The sequence below is a fragment of the Pollachius pollachius genome (genome assembly GCF_949987615.1).
Source record: "Pollachius pollachius genome assembly, chromosome: 16".
Classification (NCBI taxonomy): Eukaryota; Metazoa; Chordata; class Actinopteri; order Gadiformes; family Gadidae; genus Pollachius; species Pollachius pollachius.
In genome coordinates, this window is record NC_136949.1 from 16,923,765 (window position 1) to 16,944,017 (window position 20,253).

The 20,253-nt window shown below is 49.6% G+C and overlaps 2 protein-coding genes across 3 annotated transcripts; one reads left to right on the forward strand and one right to left on the reverse strand.

Moving 5' to 3' along the window:
• Nucleotides 1-7: 7 nt before the first annotated feature.
• Nucleotides 8-19,100, reverse strand: LOC307088072 (zinc finger protein 106-like). Of its 2 annotated transcripts, none has more exons than XM_079753850.1 (21): nt 18,629-19,100; nt 17,335-17,601; nt 17,164-17,225; nt 9,259-9,459; nt 8,311-9,117; nt 7,865-8,045; nt 7,688-7,748; nt 7,312-7,466; nt 7,138-7,198; nt 6,287-6,904; nt 5,899-6,041; nt 4,467-4,604; nt 4,263-4,379; nt 3,122-3,313; nt 2,869-2,931; nt 2,656-2,775; nt 2,401-2,472; nt 2,205-2,276; nt 1,192-1,338; nt 465-534; nt 8-352 (listed from the first exon to the last, which is right to left on the reverse strand). In XM_079753850.1, exons 2-20 carry the CDS (start codon nt 17,590-17,592, stop codon nt 478-480), a joined length of 3,525 nt encoding a protein of 1,174 aa, XP_079609976.1. In that variant the 5' UTR covers nt 17,593-17,601; nt 18,629-19,100; the 3' UTR covers nt 8-352; nt 465-477. The 2 variants fall into 2 exon arrangements, with proteins under 2 accessions (XP_079609976.1, XP_079609975.1); XM_079753849.1 differs by lacking the exon at nt 18,629-19,100 and adding an exon at nt 17,813-17,950.
• On the forward strand, nt 18,019-20,213 carry churc1 (churchill domain containing 1). Its single transcript, XM_079753855.1, has 4 exons — nt 18,019-18,234; nt 19,107-19,242; nt 19,384-19,454; nt 19,842-20,213. Exons 1-4 carry the CDS (start codon nt 18,196-18,198, stop codon nt 19,932-19,934), a joined length of 339 nt encoding a protein of 112 aa, XP_079609981.1. The 5' UTR covers nt 18,019-18,195; the 3' UTR covers nt 19,935-20,213.
• Nucleotides 20,214-20,253: the final 40 nt, after the last annotated feature.

Consider the following 20,253-nt stretch of genomic DNA (forward strand, 5'->3'; position numbering starts at 1 on the left):
ATTCGAGTAACATGTTCAACTCATATGCGGACATTTATTGACTCGTCGTGTATGATCTTTTTAGAAATTGCAGATGTAAAATAAATTTAAAAAATCCTGCAATTCACATTTTGCTGCTAATCTGAATGAAAATAAATCAAACAACGAGTTCAAAACACAATTTTTGTCAATACTGACTTATTATGTAACTGGTTGCATTGCCTGAGCTTCATTATAGCTTGGATATTGGTTTAAATAGACATCTTTGCTCTGTGAAATTAAAAAACTAGCTTCAGCTATACAGGTTCAATGCCAGTAAACACATGGAGGAATCGTCCAACTCAAACGATAAATACTGCTTCCAAAGAAAGATCTGAAAAAAAAAAAAAATGTAGTGAGTAATTTGCGCATATGAAGGGATGAGACATATGGCATTTCTTATTTATGGTTTGAAAAACGATACAGTGCCATGTCTTTCAGTATACCTCATGTCATGCGTTAAATATTCAGCTGGCTGTCCTCCTCAACGTGGCTCTGCATGTGTGTAGGCAGCTTCTGCAACAATCAGCCAGATGGGAAACCCCGTTCAACATTGAGGCCAACGCGACCATGCAAAAGGGTACCTTTGGCTTTTTACATCTTTGCTCATTTATAGATTCCAATAGCCAAAACAAACGAAAGATATGAGCATCATAACCGCATGAAAATGTGTCATTGATCGCATCAACGTGAAGCTATTGCCCATAGCAGTCTCTCAAATTATAGTGGAAGATGACAACATCACTGGCACTATAAGAAGTAAAGGGGTGATATCATGCTTTTTCAACTTCTCCAGCGTGACGTCAGACTGTGCAAAAGTCACGTCTCCCGACTACCCGCAATGTTCATAATTTCTTTGGGGGGTGAATTTGGCGACGAATGCGCAAAGCGTGCTGACCAATCACAACAGTTTGGGGTATTCGGGGGGGGGGGGGGTCCTTTAAGTAACATGATACAAAACAGAACGTTTTTGGAAGACATTGAAATTGGCTTCTGCGGTAATGAACAGTGTGCAAATAATAAGGGGTATTTCTAACATACAGGCATGTATGACTTAACCCTGTTCTAGTAGTACCCCCAAATGCATTTATTAACCCTAAAAAAAGCATGATATTGGGATCTTTAAGAATGGAGGAGTTCAACGAAACAGAACCAAACAGCGTTCAAACTCACCTGCTGCACGGTGTCCTGCGTGGGGAAGAAGGCGTCGCAACCCTTCCAGCGGCAGGTGACCGTGGCCAGGTTGGCGTTGCTGTGATCCCTCAGCAGGTGCTGCGTGAGATGCTCTTCCACACCGAAGATCAAGGAGCAGCCGTGCCACTGAGCCGGGGTCAGAAGGGCATGAGGACCAACGCCACCGATAATCACATCATAGCATTAGCATAACATACCCAACGACTGCGAGGCAGATAGTGTTACAGGGGGCCTGCACCTCCTGATATGCGACTGGACTCAGACACCACCCAACTGGGGCTGGGGGATTTGGGCAAAGAATAACATCTAAATTCTTTAAAACTAATGGACTGATTTTAAACCTTGATTTCTTTTAATTATGTTCTCAACCAACTAAAAAGACCAGAACATGCCCGTTAGCATACTCTTCGAGGTCAAAACCAAGGGAAACCGGAGGCGAGCTGTGTATCGACGTGTAGCGCTTTGTCTGGTATGGAAAGCCAAACAGCTCAAACATATACGATTTTTTGCACGTTAACTACTCGTTCTTTGCACTTTGAAAAAAAGGCAAGCAACTTGTAAAAAAAAAGAAAACATATTTTTGACCCGTTTGGTTTTCATAGTCTGGGCAGTGGCTGATTGCGGCGTCAGAGAGAGCGGGTAAAGCTTCTCTGACAATTATAGTACAACGGTGTGTGTAGATGTGTGGAGCTCCGTATGACATTTTATTAAAATGTCCGCGAGGGTTACGTTTCTCAATATAACCTACGGTGTGTTGCACATTTCATTGAAAACGTCTCATTATAAAGCTCACATACAACATTGAAAAAGTACACAAATCTGCAGTCTAGAACTTTAAATAATTTGTGGTTTTGTGGTTCAGCCATTTCAGAAAAAAGGGATCCAACAATGCTAATTAGTCAATTCAACAGGGAAAAAAATAACGCGCAGCCCAACCAGCTAACCCCCCTTCTTAACCAGACACAACAACACAACAGCTGCCACGCTCTTACCCAGCAGCGGTAGTTCTTCATCAGGTTAAGCTTCGACGCCTGAATGCTCCCGTCGTAGCAGCCGGAGTAGATCTGAGGAGGAAGGCAGAGGGACTGAGTGGAGTCCTCTCATTGGAGGAGAGTGTGAGCACCTGCCTCCCCATCAGCCCTCATGCTTCTGTGCAGTCAAACCAATAGGTAGGGTGGGTGTACCTACCACGCTCTTATGGATGGCCATACACATCACCATGTCGCTGTGGCCCCCGTACACCTGCAGGCGGTCATGGGACTAGAACCAGGACAAAAACCTCATTAAGCTCCAACTCTCGACATAAAATGGCATTATCCAATTCATGTCCATTTATAAATTGACATTTATAAATGGACAACATTCAATCGATTATCTGATCCAACTTGCCAGTGATTATAACAACATTTGTGTGTATCGACATGGAGACAAGTCAAGGTTTACCTGCAGCTCGTACACGCGCAACAGCTTGTCCAGACAGGCCGTCACCATGACTTTACCCAGGATGATGATGGAGGTGACTGAGTGGCTGTGGCCTTTGTAGATGCGCACCAACTCACCGGTCTGAGGCACAAAAGGATTCAAAGCAGAGGAATGAGGCGCTGGATGGAGGATACGGTGCAGAGAGCAGGAGGAGCGCAAGGGGCAGGGACTCACGTGAATGTTGTGGGCGTGGACGCCCGTGTCGCTGGAGCCGCTGAACACCAGGTCGTTGACCACCTTGGGGTCGACCACAACGGTGACATGGTTACACCGAGCACATGTGTTTAGGCGTGAAAAAACGGCAAGCCGGTCAAAATCATCTACAAAACACTGAACTAAAGAACTACTGTGTAGTACTGAGCCAATCTAAACAAAATCCCACATCAAAACTTAAAGGACAACGCTACGCAGGAGAGGGGCCCCTCACCTTCATGCAGAGCACCGTCTTGGTGTGGCCCTGCAGCGAGCGCAGCATCAGGCCGCTCTTGGCGTCGCGCACGCTGATGGTGCTGTCATAGGAGCCCACCAGCAGCACGCGGCGCGCCCCCTCCTGGGACGTGCCCAGGCAGCTCACACCCCGCGGCCCGTGGCACTCCAACACGTCCAGCTCCTTCAGGGTCTGAGGGGCCGCGGGAGGGGGACGGGTGGAGGAGGAGACGAAGGAGGGAGATGGAGGAGGAAACGGACGGAGGAGGAGAATGAAGGAGGAGGAAGAGGAGGGAGGAGAAGGATGGAGGAGAAGGATAGAGGAGGAGGGAAAGGACGGAGGAGCAAAAAGGAGGGAGAAGGAGAAGGAGGGAGGAGGAGGAGAAGGATGGAGGAGGAGGATAGTGGAGGAGAAGGATTCGAGGAGTAGGGTAGGGGAGGAGGAGGAGACGGATGGAGCGTCAGACCAGGGATGTTTCTGACCGTGGCAGAAAGCAAAGCCAACAATACTTTTGATGTTCTCTTCATACAGGGTTAAATTGTATTGTAAACATGTATCAAGGAACATTGTAGAGTCCATTCTCCACAACACTTACTTGATATTGCAGTTAGGCTTTTTGAAGCTCTATTTCAATAAACCACGCCCCTACATCTTGTTTTTGTACTAATCAGATCAAATGAAAAGGCCATCTTAGCGAGAGCCCTATATTAAAATGTTACATGTGGCGCAGCTACACCATTGTTTGGAGAGAACCCTTTAATGTTATATATAAAAAATATAAATGTCATAAGGCGCTTGTGTCATACTGCCTTACCAAAAACGTACTGTACTATACTAAATACCATGACTCCAAAACCGTGATATGAACCGAACCATGAATTTTGTGATCCGTTCCGCCCCTATACAGATGACTATGCAGATACTTTATAGCTAGCTCATAATAAAACAAGCAGAACAGTTGCTCTTTATTGCAAGATTGATATGATATTGCTATAATGCTAGAGGTGTACAGCAGACCAGATGTTTCTCACCAAGTTAACAGAGGTCAGTAGGGAGAGCAATGGAAATGTCAGAAGTAGGAGCTATGATACGTGTATGGGCATGAAGTGTCTCTGAGGAGCGATCCGATTGGCTCACTCACCTTCAGGTGGAGGCTTACTACAGAGCCATTGGCCAGCCCCACGTAGAGAATACCCCATCTTATGTGCAGACACAGCACCCTGTCGGGGAAGGAGACCTGGTCCAGGCACTTCTGAGACTGGAACCCAGAAAAATCGGTTAGAGCAGTACTGCATATCATATCATCATATTCTCTGCGTGCGTGTGTGTTCTGTCGGTGTGTTACCTTGATGCTGAAGCAGCGCACCGTCTTGTCACTGGAGCCCGTGTAGAGGCGGGCCAGCGTGCCCGGGGCCGACGGCGCCACCAGCAGGCAGTTGATGGTGCTGCAGTGGCCCTCAAACATCCCCTGACACTCTTTGGTCTGCATGCAGCACCAGGGAGAAACACAGGACCACTGTTTGCAAGCGTTGACGTTTTGCTTCAACCATTTCAGTTCAACCTGCTGTCCTGTATTTGTTTCTTTGTGAGAGTTGATTGGCTATCCTGAACATCTGATACATAGAGCAGGTTAAAGATCTCCTATTATACTACTTTTCTGGTCCTCATTTCTTATTAATGACTCCTATAGAGCAACCTGACACGAATCAGAGCACAAAAAACAATGTTGATTTTCGGGAAACTCTTCCTCTCATCTGGGCGCTTTTAGCAGTCCCTGTCAACACTCGGCTTCGTCCTTCTCCGCCCCCTCGCCCCCCTCCTGCCAACCCCACTCCGTTGTGATTGGTTACCTTCCGGAAGAGCATGTTGCAGCATTACCATACATGGAAAATCCGGATTGTTCTACGTAGATAAATCCCGGATATTTGAACAAGTGAATGGCGACTGGCGTCCCTAGTGTTTAGCGCTCTGCACAGCCACCCCAGGCGGTCAGCAGGGAATACGTCTAAATGCATGTACGTCATTATTTGACACTTTAGTATGGTTAAACATGACTATAAATTATAACAACGGGTATATATATATAACCCGTTATATTATAACAATAGGTCATAAAAGTCGAAAAAGCATAATAGGTGCTCTTTAAGCTATGCAGCGACTCGGAACAAGATCACCATCGGCTGTCCGCATCTTCACTCACAGAAAAGTAGACAGCTTCAAACATCTGGCTCAGAGACTGACCATGCCCTGGTACAAAGTAGCCAACATGAAATGAATGGTTATGGGCGGGACCCGAGTTTGTCCTACCATGAAGCCTCTATAAAAGGGTCTAAGGAGCTTTTACATACAAACAACGGTGATTGTTGGTGAATTAACCTTGTGAAGCCAGCTTTAATCTGGCACCTCGGTAAACCAGCAAGTGAGGGGTGGAGATGCCGCACTGGGTGGTTCCATCTGGAGCCGACTTAATTTAAATAATAATTTCTGCTTTGATTTAGTGGTCTTTTATCTGAATGTTTTTTTTGTTTTTTTAGATTTCTGAACGCATTTTAATGCTTTTTGATAGAGTGAGATGGACAGGAAGGTATAAGAGATAGAGGGGACGGCATGAGGCAATGAGGCAAAGCGTGACGGGCAGGAATCGAACCCGGGTCGCTGTGATCAGGTCTGGGCCTTAATGGCACGCCGCACGCACTCTACCCGGTGAGCCCCCCTTTCCTCTGAATAATGATGCGACGGTAAAGCCCCCCATAGTGCGGGCCGTGCGGGGAGCGTACCACGAGGCAATAGGCCCGTGCCGTGGTGTCTCCGGAGCAGGAGTAGAGCCGCCCGCCATAGATCTGCAGGTCGTGGACGGGGCCCGCGTGGTTCTGGAACGGCCCCAGGGCCAGCGGCTCCTGTGGAGGCCCCTGGGCGGGCTCTTGGGTTAATGTGAGAGAGACAAAATATAAAATGTACCATTTGAATATTATACTTCACTTAAGGATTTTTTCAGAATCTGTTGATCAAATCTTACAGAGGACACTTTAAATGTAATTTATAAAAAATATATATAGTACGTATAATGAAGAATCTATTTTAGTCTTTGGTCTAACACGCTTGTAAGCAAAAATCTAATAGCATCTGCACATGAAGGTTGTTTAAGTTAAGGGTCACATGACTCACCGGATGTCGTCATAGGAACCGAGGTGACCTCCGTCACCGCGGCCCCCTGGGTGCTGGTTGTTGTGGGCTGAAGGGGAGCCGGGTTCTCCCAGTCGGGGGCGGAGGGGGTCTTCTTGGGGGAAACCTCGCCGTCCGATTCGTCGATGTGAATGATGTCATCCGTGCGGGGCTCCATGATCACCAACGAGCCGTCGCTCTCGTAGCCGTCGGTGGCTTCCTCCTCCTCCTCCTCCTCCTCCTCCTCCTCCTGCTCCCTGGTGGGGGCTGGCGGGGGGCTGCTTCTCGACTTCACGGCGACGAGCGGCGGTGCTGGGGCCGTGTTGGTGGCGCTCTCGGCGGTGGGCTGGGTCTCAGGCCTGGTGGGCGTGTGCTGCAGGAGGTAGGGGTGGACGAGCGGAGCCCCCTGGGGTTGATCTCCGCGCTCCTGCTTTAGCAGGGCCCTCGGCGACGGGGGGGCGGCCGCCGGGTAAAGCTGGCCGATGGACAGCGGCGGGGTGGCGGCGGACAGCTGCAACAGGGGGGAGGGGGCAGGAAGGCAGGCGAAGGGGGAGCGGGGAGAGTGGCTGGGTGGCATGGGGGCGGCGGCGCGGTCTGCTGCATTAGATGGCCCGGAGGAACCTAAAATAATTTGAACGAGTGGGATTGTGTTCCTGCCACTTCAGTAATGCACAATGAGCTAATCCCAGAAGGGGACCTCGTTCCATGAGAATTCCATCCAAAAGCTGCATTACCACAGGGGAAAGGGAATTCTATTTGGGACTTGAATTGCAAGATACAGCGGCATGTATCGGGATACATATTGTGTGGCCCCATTTCAACCTACGCTGCCATGTTACAAGGACAAATCTTACCTTGCATGCCATGCAGGATCTCAATACGCTTCGCCCTTAGACCGCTGACCTCAGTAGAGAACTACACAGCAAACACAGGACACGACAAATTAAACACTGAATCAAGTACTTGACCATTAAACGACGCAAAAAGCGGGTGTGGCTTGGCGTTCGTTGGTCAGAGTGTCTGTCCACCTGCTGCCTGAGGGCCAGGAGTCGCTGGACCTCTGCGTACGTGGCCTGCAGGGCACTGCGGGCATGGACCAGAGAGCGGTCCAGCTCCTCCAGGGACCTGCACACATCCTCCTCCCGCAGGGACACGGTCAGCAGCTGGCCCACGTCCTCAGTGCCTACCAGACCATAGGGCCACGGACGATAACATGTCAAATGTCATCCCTTTAGAACCATGTTCATCTGATGATCTATACATTTCTTACAATGAAGGACTTTCAGCTGTTCCCCTCAATACGGTATAATGGTTTCACACATGTGTTCACATCGAAAATGGGTAATTCTTCATAGCAAATGGAAATAAACAAAGTGTGCAGTCATCGTCATGAATCACACTGACCCTTGTTTGATTTCCTCTTCCTCTTCTTTCCACTCCTTTCCGTACTGGAAAGGCCGTCATCCTGGAGAGGATGCGTACAGTTCAGGATTCAACCACACGTGAACACGCTGTGCCATTACAACAGAGCAACACAGGGGACAGCCCTGCCTGCAACCACAGCACGCCTCGCACTCTCACCCCTTTTCGTTTCCTCCTCTGTGGGGGGCTTGTGTCCAGCGCCACCGATTCCCCCTTGACCAACACCCTAGCCGGGTTGCCCTGGCCGTTCTCTGACGTCGCGCTGTAAGAGTCCCAGTATAGGTGTTCGTCCTCTGTAAAGTCTACTGGGCACAGCGGTGGATTCTCCTGATCACCCAACCTATTCCCGGATAGAATTTATCATTTGTGAGAAATATAAAGTACATAAGAAACTTAAACTTAAAGGATGAAATGGAAACACATACAACTACGCAAGGTGTGCGGTATACTTGCTCCCGGAAGCAAGTATTGATCATGTAGCACAAATTCTGTCGCACCAATATTTGACATAATTCTTAATCGTTCTTCCTACTTGCACAGGCAACTTTGGATAAATGGGTCAATGCTCAATGGAATACATCAGCCTTCTTTAGAAAACCCTCTACCTGGGGAATCCTATGCCTTTCTTCATTTGCTGCCTCTTCCCGGTAACCACCTGAGACATCTCCTGCTTGATTGATCTTTTCTGCGTTTCCCCACTACCAGAGTCTACCGTGTGCGCCGTCGGCGTGCCGAGCGCCCTCCGGATTAGGCGTAGCATGACGCTGACATCGGTTTTGCGCGGGGTGCCTGGCGAGGCAGGAGGCGTTGAACCTGCTGGGTTTGGCCCTGGACTTGGCTGAGGAGATGTGGTTATCCTGACTGGCTCTTGTTCGTACAGCGTGGCTCCCAATTGAGAGACGTCGTCACTGGTGAAATCCAGCTCTTCAGCTTGCTGCGTGTAGTAATTTGATTGATTATACTCGTCGTTTTGAGTCTTTCTGGAACCTTTGTCTAGTGGCGTATAGGAGGAAATCTTTGCCTCTGTCCCTGCTTTGCCTCTTTTGACCCTGGTGCCCGGACCAGGCTTCCAAGACGTCGTCAGGACGTTCCGGTCTTGCTCATAGTGAGCAGACTGGCCGGCCTGCTTCTGACAGTAAGAAACCTCAGGCGTTTCTCCTGACCAAGAAGACTCCTGCCCACTGTTAAGAGTTTGTGTCGTCGGCTGACTTGTTTGACTTCTCCGTCCAAGCCTTCCGGCCAGCCTGTTCTCCTTGTTTTGAACCAGCGCCACCCCACTTCCGCTAGATTCCGCTGGCTGTCCCAATGTTCCCAGTAAAGCCTCTTTCTTGATATGTTTGTCTTGTTGACTTTTCTTTCTTAAATTCGTTTTTTGAAGCATTTTCTTTTTTTCCCTTTTTCTCGCCTTTTTCCTGTGTTGTAAAAGTTAGGAAAAACCAAAACATAAAAAAAAAAAAAATGATTTGCATGACAATGGTCTCGATTATCAACCTCATCATCAAAACATCATGACAGACCATTTTACAAAGAGCAACCTCAAGAATGAGACATACCGTTGATTCTTTAGATTGTGGTTTCTTTCAACAACTATTTTGTAGTCCTCCGGGCTCAGTATCTTTGATAAAGCAATGGGCTTTACAGAAAGCCTCAATAGATTAAATTTAAGTTTGTGTTCAGGTGTGTTGACATGCTTGTCATATGACGATAGGTCAACAGTAGATGTCTGGCAAGCTTGACACCAGTGGCTGACATCCCTGTGGAAACAGACCAAATGTTACGTTAGTGTTGGTTCAAGGCACTTGTATGTTAGACAATCATTTTAAGATAATTTTTACATCATTTACTGATGTGATGATTTTCTCCAAAATGATTTCACAATGAAGATACAACCCAAAAGTGAATAAAAATCACTAGATAAAGTACATAAGATATGTTTTATTGAAGCAGTATGTTACGCCTTTCAATGCCACTATATTACCGGATGGAAGGTACAGGGGGAAGGTTGTAGCGCACATATCTTACTACTTTAATAGCAGGCCTGTCGCACCAGTTACTCAAGTTACTTAAGTGCGCATGTGCCAAGCGCGAACACAAATATACACCGCAAGCACGCATATGTGCATGAACACACACACACACACAGAAACACACGCACACACCGCACTTCAACACAAAGGCAGCGACACATACACGGAAGCGCACATACACACGCAGACACACACACATGCAAAGACGTTTAACGGCTCTGCCATCGGCACACACGCAGGTAAGAACCAGTGGCGGTTCTGCGTCCAGTTACGCTCCGGGCAAGACTTCCTCCAAGCGGGGGGGGGGGGCACTGTGCACTGTGAACGGCACCTTCTCAACGAGCAGGTGTGCTCCTGCAGCCAGAGGGGGCGCCAATATACCAATTCCCCCACACAATGTTATGTACTTCATTGAAAACCACTTTGCGGCGCGTTTTTATTTTTTAGTGCTCGTGGCGCCCCCCCATGTGATTTGGCGCCCCCCCACAAATATGGCGCCCAGGGCGACTGCCTGGTTCGCCCATGCCTAAAACCGCCACTGGTAAGAACTCACACGCATGCGCACACACCGCAGCGACACTCTCACAGGTAAGACGTTATGTTTGTAAACATAACGGCTCCGCCATCGACACACGCGCAGGTTAGAACACACACGCACGCGGATACACCGCAGCGACACTCTCCCAGGTGAGACGTTATGTTTGTAAACATAACGGCTCCGCCATCGACACACGTGCAGGTTAGAACACACACGCACGCGGATACACCGCAGCGACACTCTCCCAGGTGAGACGTTATGTTTGTAAACATAACGGCTCCGCCATCGACAAACGCGCAGGTTAGAACACACACGCACGCGGATACACCGCAGCGACACTCGCCCAGGTAAAGGCCCATTCACACCCTACGGTAAATACGGATAGGAACCCTTTTGTCTAGTCCCGGAGGTCGTTTTCGTCCGTCAGTGGGTCCGTCGCCACTGAGCTTACGAATCCGGAGTGCTCCGGGAGAAACTGAGCAATACCAACGGAAATCGAGGCGGCAGTATAGAATCAGTAGTCCAACCATTCGCGAAAATAGATAGAGAGTAGCATAATGTCTGATATATATATATATTGTAGCGTCACAGGGTTTGGGAGGAAGGGGCGGGCCTTCTGAGAGGGGGGTCCCGGGGGTTTCCGGTTGTTGAGTGTTCCGGTGGAGCTGCGCCTGTCTGACCTTTTGAGGAATCTAATAAAGCTCCTATGGACTTTCTTCGCTCACTACCTCGCCTGTGGTCATTACATTGGTGTCAGAAGTGAACAAACGACGGGAGTGGGTGGAGAGTTGTGCGTCCAAGCGGAGGGCTACTTTGGATTTACGTCGCGGTCGGGCTACAGCGTTAGTTTCAGTGTGTCGGTCAGTTCGCGTCGGTCATGTCTTTTCCGAAAGTGAAAGAGGAGGAGGTGGAGCAGGAGACTGGTGCGTTCGGATGGACAGAGGACGCATATGGGGAGTTTCGCAGAGCTTCCCAAGAGGCCAGAGAGGGGTTGAGAGAAGCTGCAAGGAAGCTGGCGGCCGACGCAGGGTTGTCTTCTCTTCCCACGCGCCCGGAGCGGGAGCACGCGGCTCGGGAGGTAAACAGACATGGCGGCGCCCATGTTCCAGTTGCCGCCCCCCATGTCCCAGTTGCCGCCGTTTCGGTTAAGACGCCTAAGTACTCCGGTAGGTCTGACTGGGAGGCGTTTCATGCTCAATTTGAACTGCTGGCTGACGCTGGGGGATGGACAGTAGAGGCTAAAGCATTGCAGCTGGCTTTGTGCCTCACAGACGACGCGTTGTCGTGCCTGCTGCTGCTTTCACCGGGGGAGAGACGGGATTACGGAGCCTTAGTGGGAGCCTTGCAGAGGCGGTTTGGACAATGTGTGAAGCCAGAGCTCCTTCGTAATGAGCTTGGTAACCGCTGCAGGAAGCCGGGGGAGTCGCTGAGGGTGTTGGCTAATGACATTGAGAGCCTGACACGTAGGGCATATGCACACATGCCCCCCAGCGTGCAGAGCGAGTTGGCACGGGACCAATTCATCAGAGCCCTCCTTCCTCTGGAGCTGCGGGTTCAAGTGCAATTACAGCACCCAATTTCTCTTCAGTCGGCTTTGGAGATGGCCGTGGAGAGGGAAATCGTGTGGGGCGCGGTCAGTGAGGGGGGCCCGAGAGGGAGTTATCCGGCAGGGGGAGCAGCCCGGGGCCCGGTGGCGGAGGAAAAGCCGGCGTGGGCGACAGAAATTACGGAACTGATAAGGGCCGTATCACTGCAGCCGTCACGCATTCGACAGCGTCCCGACCAAAGAGCCTGTTGGGGCTGTGGCCAACCCGGACATTTGGTCAGAGATTGCCCCACACGCGCGGGTCCGGGAAACGCCACAGGGCCCGCACAGGGGGGGATGTGCGGACCGTAAACAGTTCTTCCCCCGCTCCCCCCGCCCCAGCTGTTCCAGAAACGGAGGGGCCACGTCAGCAAAGGCGGGGGAGCCAAGACCCACTTCCCCCAGAAGCAGACGTCATCGACGCTTCAAGGACGGCGATGGTGGTGGGTCGACTCGGTGACGGGGATTCATGCTATGTTCCTGTGGCCGTGGAGGGGGTGCCGTGTTCGGCCCTGGTGGATACCGGTTCATCAGTGACGGTGCTCAGACCAGACGTGTGCCCGGAGTGGATTCGGTTGGAGCCCACTGACGTGCAGCTGCGCACGGCAACAGGGGACTGGACTTAGTCTCGGGATCGTCCTGGTTCTCTGCCTTGGACCTTCGCAGTGGGTACTACCAGGTGCCCCTCTCCCCAGAAGCAAGACCCAAGACAGCGTTCTGCACAGGCCGGGGTTTGTGGCAGTTCCAAGTCCTTAGTTTTGGACTGTGTAACGCTCCAGCCACCTTCGCCCGCCCTAATGGACCGGGTTTTGTCAGGCATCCCCTGGCAACAGTGCCTGGTATACCTGGACGATATCTTGGCGCATGGCAGTGCCTTTGACTCCGCCCTCGAGTCCCTGCGCCGGGTGCTGGAACGGATCCGTGCAGCGGGCCTGAAGCTGCATCCAGATAAGTGTCACTTCATGTGCAGAGAGGTACAGTTCTTGGGGCACACAGTGGGGGGGGGAGGGCATCCGCACAATGGAAGCGAAAGTGCAGGCGGTTGCAGACTGGCCCACCCCGGCTAATCAGAGGCAGCTCAAGAGCTTCCTGGGCCTGGCTTCCTATTACCGGAAGTTTGTGCGGGGTTTTTCATGCTTGGCTGCTCCTCTTTACAGGCTGCTACAAAAGGACAGTGTTTTCCTGTGGACTGAGCAGTGCCAGGGGGCATTCACCAGCCTTCAGCGTGCCCTGAGCGAGTCCCCCGTGCTGACCCCAGCTGACCCCTCGCTGCCGTTCATGCTGGACACCGATGCTAGTGGCGTCGGGGTGGGAGGGGTGCTCTCCCAAGTGGGGCCCGATGGAGAGAGAGTGGTGGCGTACTTTAGCCGGGCCTTTAACAAGGCGGAGCGGCGTTACTGCGTTACCCGCAGAGAGCTCTTGGCCGTAGTGCTCTCCATCCGTCACTTCAGGTACTACCTCTGCGGCCTGCCTTTTACAGTGAGGACTGACATCTCTGCTCTCCAGTGGCTCATGACCTTCAAAGAGCCGGAAGGGCAGGTGGCCAGGTGGTTGGAGGAACTCCAGGCCTACGTCTTCCGAGTGGAACACCGGGCTGGAGCCCGACACACCAACGCCGACGCACTCTCTCGGCGGCCCTGCGCTGCCGAGGGGTGTCGCTGCTGCGAGAGGAAGGAGGCCCGCGAGAGAGAGCTGCGGGCAGAGGAGGAGGGATGCGCCGCAGTGCAGCAGTTGGAGGTCATCTGCCGAGGGTTAGAGACCATAGATGGAGGCGATTGGAGAAAGCAGCAGGAGCAGGATACCGACCTTCAGCCGGTGTTGCAGTGGGTGGAGGTGCAGCGAAAACCACCGTGGGAGGAGGTGGCCGCCCTCTCCAGAGATGTCAAGGGACTGTGGACCAAGTTCGGGGCTCTGCGCCTCTGCCGGGGCGTGCTGCAGCAGGCCTGGAAGGAGCCGGCCACGGGCGAAGAAAGGTGGCAGGTTGTGGTTCCCAAGGGCCTACAGGGGGCTGTGCTCGAGGCCATGCATGGAGCCGCAGGGTCGGGGCACTTTGGGGTTGCTAAGACACTCCGACGCCTACGCCAGGGTTTTTACTGGGGCCGGTCCCGGAGGGATGTCGAGGACTTTTCCGTCGGTGTGACCCCTGCACCACACGGAAGGGCCCCACCGGGCGCTCACATGCTCCCCTTCAGCAGTTTCTGGTGGGCGCGCCTATGGAGAGGGTGGCGGTGGATGTGGTGGGGCCGCTGCCCCGCTCGGACCGTGACAACCGCTTCGTTCTCACTGCCATCGACTACTTCTCCAAGTGGCCCGAAGCCTATGCCATCCCCGATCAAGAAGCTGAGACCGTGGCCGACGCCTTGTTGGAACACATGTTCAGCCGTTTTGGGGTGCCAGAGACATTGCATAGCGACCAGGGGAGAAATTTTGAGTCCCGGGTGTTCTCCGCTATGTGTGAGCGCCTGGGCATCCATAAGACCCGCACCACTCCCCAGAGGCCGCAGAGTGATGGACTGGTGGAGCGCTTCCACCGCACCATGGGCCAACAGCTGGCCATCCTCACCTCCCAGCACCAGAGAGACTGGGATAACCACCTTCCTCTGGTTCTCATGGCTTGCCGCACCGCCGTGCAGGAGTCTACGTCATGCACGCCTTCCCTTCTCATGCTGGGAAGGGAGCTTCGTACCCCGGCGGAGTTGGCATTCGGTTGTCCGCCGGATGCCCCAGACTGTTCCCCTGGCCCTGAGTATGCCAGGAGACTCCAAGATCGCCTGGAGTCGGCCCACCTATTTGCCCAGGAGCAACAGCAGAGGGCAGGGGTGAGGCAGAAAAGGAATTACGACATAAAAAGCAAAGGCCGGCATTTCCAGGCGGGAGAGCTAGTTTGGGTGTTCAATCCCCAAAGGAAGAAGGGGAGATGCCCTAAACTGGACAGTCCTTGGGTGGGCCCCTGTCGAGTTCTGGAGAGGCTGGGTGAAGTGGTGTACCGGTTGCACCTACCACCTAAAGGAAGAAGGGTGGCACTACACAGAGACAGACTGGCTCCGTACCAAGGGGGTGCCTCCCCACTGGCCCAGGGGGGTCCCGTTGCCCCTCGCTGCCGCCCTGCCGCCTCAAAGCCCACCCCCCCGGCGACACCGGCGGGGCCTCGGTCGGACGCCTTTACCCCAGCTGGCGGGGATAACCGGCCCTCCCCTGTATCCGATACCCTTTGCCCCCCGCCCCCCCGCCCCCTCCCAGGTGCTGAAGACCCCGTTCCCTTTGTACCCGAGGCCCGGGGAGAGGGTTCTCGACGGCCCAGGGGGCCACCAGGGCACTTAAAAGACTTTGTTTGCTATCTGTAGGATGAGTTTAGTAATTTTGTTCAGCGTTGTGCCTGTTGTTCTGTGGGGGGGGGGGGGGGGGGTTGAAGCACGTCATGTTAAAGGGAAGTTACGTTTATTCTGGGGGCTGTTTTTTCTGTGATTCCTCGGGGCGAGGAACTTTGTGAAGGGGGGGTAATGTAGCGTCACAGGGTTTGGGAGGAAGGGGCGGGCCTTCTGAGAGGGGGGTCCCGGGGGTTTCCGGTTGTTGAGTGTTCCGGTGGAGCTGCGCCTGTCTGACCTTTTGAGGAATCTAATAAAGCTCCTATGGACTTTCTTCGCTCACTACCTCGCCTGTGGTCATTACAATATATATATATATAGACTTTAACGTTTTATACTTACTGGCAATGAGTTGTACCTGGTCATTTAAAAATGGCGCAACATTTTGAGGAGAGAATCTGCGGGTTGGTGAGGGGTGTCACATGCCACCGCTGCGTAGGCCTACACTTTTTGCGCCTTTTTTTGCCGATTTCGGATGACACAAAGCAAAATCATCTCCTCTACAGATGCCGTTTGCGATTGTCGATGCCAGCAATTTGTGACACGACAGTCACTGCCCTCTAGAGGATGTATTGCGTAACACCCATAACAACGCTGAAACCGGACGGAGGTATGAAGGGTAGTCCCGGAGACAACGTTTGGTAGGACGGACGAATTTCGTCCGGATCCGACGTTTTTAAACACCTCGACAAACTCTGCCAGGTAACACGTTCTGTCTATAGACTGTAGAAATTGCGATAAAATAAGGGAAGAGACTATTTCTCACCTCGACAAGCAACTGAGGGTCGTTCATTTTGTCATATAAAAACCATTAAATTAAAACATCACAACGACCGGCATATCAACACAGATGTCACGCGATTCTTAAAGAGATAGTGTCCCTATAACACAGAAAGAAAATGTAAATGAAATTGTATGGTGAATTTTGTCTATAGTGTCCACCACAAGACTACACAATATTACTTGTGTAGTGTGTACAATATTACCCTCCTCCTTGAGCCTCCCGAAATGTCTTTACACTTTGTTGCTCAAACTTAATATTACTCTACTCCTTAAGCCTCCCCAAATGTCTTGCGATATTGATATCCCCCCCTCCCCCCTGTGGACTTTTTTAGTTGTTTTATTTTTCTTATGTTTTGTGTGTATGCTATGTGTGACTGTAGGCTACTGCTGCCTGTCTTGTCCAGGACACTGGAAGAGATGTTTAATGACAATGATGATTATTATTTTTCAATTAACCAATAGTAGTTGCCTTGCATTTTAAATTGTCAATGCACTTTTCATCCCTGAATAACAGTAAAATCTATTTAATAATTGATTTGCATGCATAGTATACTACACTTTCCATTGAACAATTACCCCTGTTACCATAATTGACAAATTCTATAATAGTAATCAAATGCTCACACACTAGCTGCTTTCAGACACACCTGTAAGTCCTGATATTCTCCGGATGGGCCATATGTGTGAACAACATATCCTGACATTTGCACCCTGACAATCTCCTGAATAATACTACCCCTGAGGTATTATTTTCTCTGTAGGAAATGTAAATAACCTTATATGTGAATGAGGAGAAGAAAGTCAGTATTTCTCACACCACTTCAGAGGGCGTGCTGATGACGGTTCTGCGTGTCACTGAGTAGCCCCCTAAATGATAATCAGCCTGTGGCCTTTTGTTCACTGAATGGTTAAAAATAATTAAATGTTGGCACTGCTTTTAAGAGTCATTTGTGGTGAAAGAATGTTATACGTTGTAAAATTATAGGCAAAATGTTATTATATTATGCGCTCAGAAATTTGTTACATTATCGACTGGGTTTCCATATTATTGCTATGGGTTTAATTACAACTAGAGGTTGCGCGCACGCGGAAACTCTAGTATTACTTATGCAAAACAAATTGCCAAAAGATGACAATACATCTGAATAAGCATTGCTCACCTGCCCAAAGCAATCTTAAACTCCCGATGATGCAGGTAACTGTGCATATGGGCATGGGCGTCCTTAAACAAAAAAATAGTGAATGTTATTATAAACAATGAAATAACCGGTCTTCAATTGCATAAATCAATTTGAAATTTCTGATTAGAAATGGTAACGGTTAAAACCTACCTTTGTTGAATAACTTTCGCCACACAGAACACAAAAGTGATCCTTTTTCTTTCCAGAAGACGACTCTGTATTGGTCTTGACTGGGGCTTCAACCATAGTACTGGTCTTGACTGGGGCTTTTTTTTCAACCACTGTTCTCGTGTTGACTGTGGCTTTACCTTTAACCACTGTTTTGGTCTTGAATCGGGCTTTAACCTTAACCACTGTACTGGTCTGGACTGGAGCGTTAACCACTTTCTTGACTGGAGCCTTGGCCATTTGAATGCCCTGAATCAAAAACGTCAATACCCCACATTATTAGTTGACATTTCATGTAAAGTCAGTTGGAATAAATTATGTATGAATGCGTTACACCTGTAAATATATGTATACATAAATATATAGTCACAAGCAATCGTATTCGCTGAAATTCACTAAATGACAGTGGTTTAAGACTCAAATGTGCAAGAATCATAATGGAATTCCATGACATTCTTACCTATGTTCAGACCAACTACATTTATTAGGACTAATTTATCGAAGGAACTAAACAACAAAATCGCTAGAAAAACCACCAGGTTTTCTACCACCAGGTCGCCATGCTTAGGGAGGGTGTTTCACCACTTCCGGGGTCTACGTCACTTCAGAGTCGTCCAGGGTCTACGTCTAGAGACAGACGCCGATTGGTCGCTGCCGGCTGTCCCCGGAAGTATCGTTCTCTTCCTCTTCCTCACATCCACCGTTGTTTATAACACTTGCGATGTTTAAATAGCAGGTTTGGTACAATTAAACACTTAAGGCAGACCGTATTAGGTCCGTTTTCATTATTGTGTTATACTCCTTATTATCTGTTGGATTTTACACCGTGGACGAAAACTCGAAATGTGCAACGGTTGTGTGCAGAAGGAATACCCTGACAGGGTAAGTTAGTGTCTACAAACTTAACATTGCTATATATATTTTCAATACATTTTTACATATCCTTTTCAGATCACGTGTTGATATTTGTATGCATGTATGTGACGCAGTGTAAATGTAAAGCGAAGTAATGAGGAGGAAATGGGCAGGGCGTCACCTCGGAGCCCCCTGAAGTCTGTTACATTCTGCCCCTGAAGTCTGTTACAGTCTGAAAGCTGTTAAGAGTCTGAAGGATGTTAGAGTATGAAGGCTGTTTGAGTATGAAGGCTGTTTGAGTATGAAGGCTGTTTGAGTATGAAGGCTGTTTGAGTCTGAAGGCTGTTTGAGTCTGAAGGCTGTTTGAGTCTGAAGGCTGTTACATTGTGCTCCTGAAGTCTCTAACATTCGATTCACTGACTTCAGATCGTACATTAGCCAGGATGATGGATGGAATGGCTGGGCGAGTTGGACTAGTCGCTAGCCTAGCCCCGATACCTCCGCGCTTGACTCCATTTTCCTCCTTTGCACACCGCTTTGGGAGCCAATCTTTCGGGTGAGGAGTAGCTGTCCAGTCCGGTATGGTCGAAGGCCTGCGGCGTATTCCTAACGCCAATATTGTCTCTTTTTCTGCAATATCCAAAACTCTGCAAAGCTTGCTACTGCTGATGCCTAGCAAAGCCTGTCGACTGTACTTGCCTGTCGATGAACACTAAAAACTTTCGGACGGACACTTACTAAGCATACGAAAATCCGCACGGTCGGGACAGAGGGGTCGCTGCGTCTACACGTGCCGCCATCTGATCAAGAACACTCTTTCTCTGATACATTCTGCCCCTGAAGCCTCTTTTAAATTCTGCAGTAAAACTGTAATGGATTCCAACGATTCTTTTTAACAGGGGAACACGTGTCTGGAGAATGGCTCCTACCTGATGAATTATGTCGGCTGTGTGAACTGCCACCAGAGGGACTTCGTGTTGATCAGTAACAAGACTACGGAAGACGAGGACGGAGAGGAGATTGTAACATATGACCGTAAGCTAACATTTATACTGTTTTCAAGGCATGGTCCGTTTCAGCCTCGATATTCGGCGATAAGATGTAAGGGATTGTACTCCTAATACGTGGGTGCTGCCTAATATAATTGCTTTAAACTTGTTTTTCTTCCCCTTGCAGATGTTTGCAAAAACTGTGAGCACGTTGTCGCCAGACATGAATACACGTTCTCCGTGGTGGACGAATATCAAGTAAGAAATATTCTCTGTAGCACACAGTATCATACATTAATTAATATATATTTCCATGAACCATAAACAATTAATTAAAGATAGGAGTAGTCAAATATCTTTGTTGATAAGTGGTGATTGTTCCCATGGTATTGCCACTGACGAAAAGTTCTTAACATTCCTTATAATGAAAATGCTAGGGCTTTCCTAACAGGGCAGTAGGGCCAATGGCCTTCTGTAACCTCAATCTGCGATAGCTAATGACATCAGACATGTTTTGAAATATACTATTGACATAGAAATCGTCGGGATTACCCTTTTAAATATCATGCCAACGTTTCTTGAGGAGAAATGTACTGCAGTGCCTTGTTTCACGTTTATTTAACTGCCCCTGTTTGCATGGTCTAGGAATACACAATGTTGTGCATGCTATGTGGAAAGGCAGAGGACTCCATCAGCGTGCTTCCAGACGACCCCAGGCAGTCTTCCCCTCTCTTCTAGCCATCCGAGACAAGCCAGCTGGTCAGCCTGCATATTGGACATTGATAACTAAGAATCATCATCCAATGTGTTTTACCGGTCTCTGCCACACCCATCACGTTCTTCTGCCTTTATTGTCCAAAAATAATTCAATGTTTTCAGTGTGCAGTAAGTTTGGCTGGCTCCATGGCTTATTATAGCCATATTGTTCTATCTTTATTTTTTTATAACCTTTCATTTGAAACAAACTGTGAAGATAGTATGGTCGTCTTGATAAAAAAAAAAAAAATTGTAAGACATTCTATAAATCTCAGGAATGCACATTTTTGCTCAAAGGTTT

Bases quoted from the DNA above. Each gene is read 5' to 3' on its own strand.
- churc1 (XM_079753855.1), top strand. From the start codon at position 18,196: ATGTGCAACGGTTGTGTGCAGAAGGAATACCCTGACAGG. The intron at 19,243-19,383 runs GTAAGCTAACAT...TTCCCCTTGCAG, and splicing joins GGAGATTGTAACATATGACC to ATGTTTGCAAAAACTGTGAG. The intron at 19,455-19,841 runs GTAAGAAATATT...TGCATGGTCTAG, and splicing joins CCGTGGTGGACGAATATCAA to GAATACACAATGTTGTGCAT.
- LOC307088072 (XM_079753850.1), bottom strand. From the start codon at position 17,592: ATGGCCAAGGCTCCAGTCAAGAAAGTGGTTAACGCTCCAGTCCAGACC. The intron at 2,473-2,655 runs GTAAACCTTGAC...TCCTGGTTCTAG, and splicing joins TGCGCGTGTACGAGCTGCAG to TCCCATGACCGCCTGCAGGT. The intron at 535-1,191 runs GTGAGTTTGAAC...TGATTGTTGCAG, and splicing joins CGCAGGACACCGTGCAGCAG to AAGCTGCCTACACACATGCA.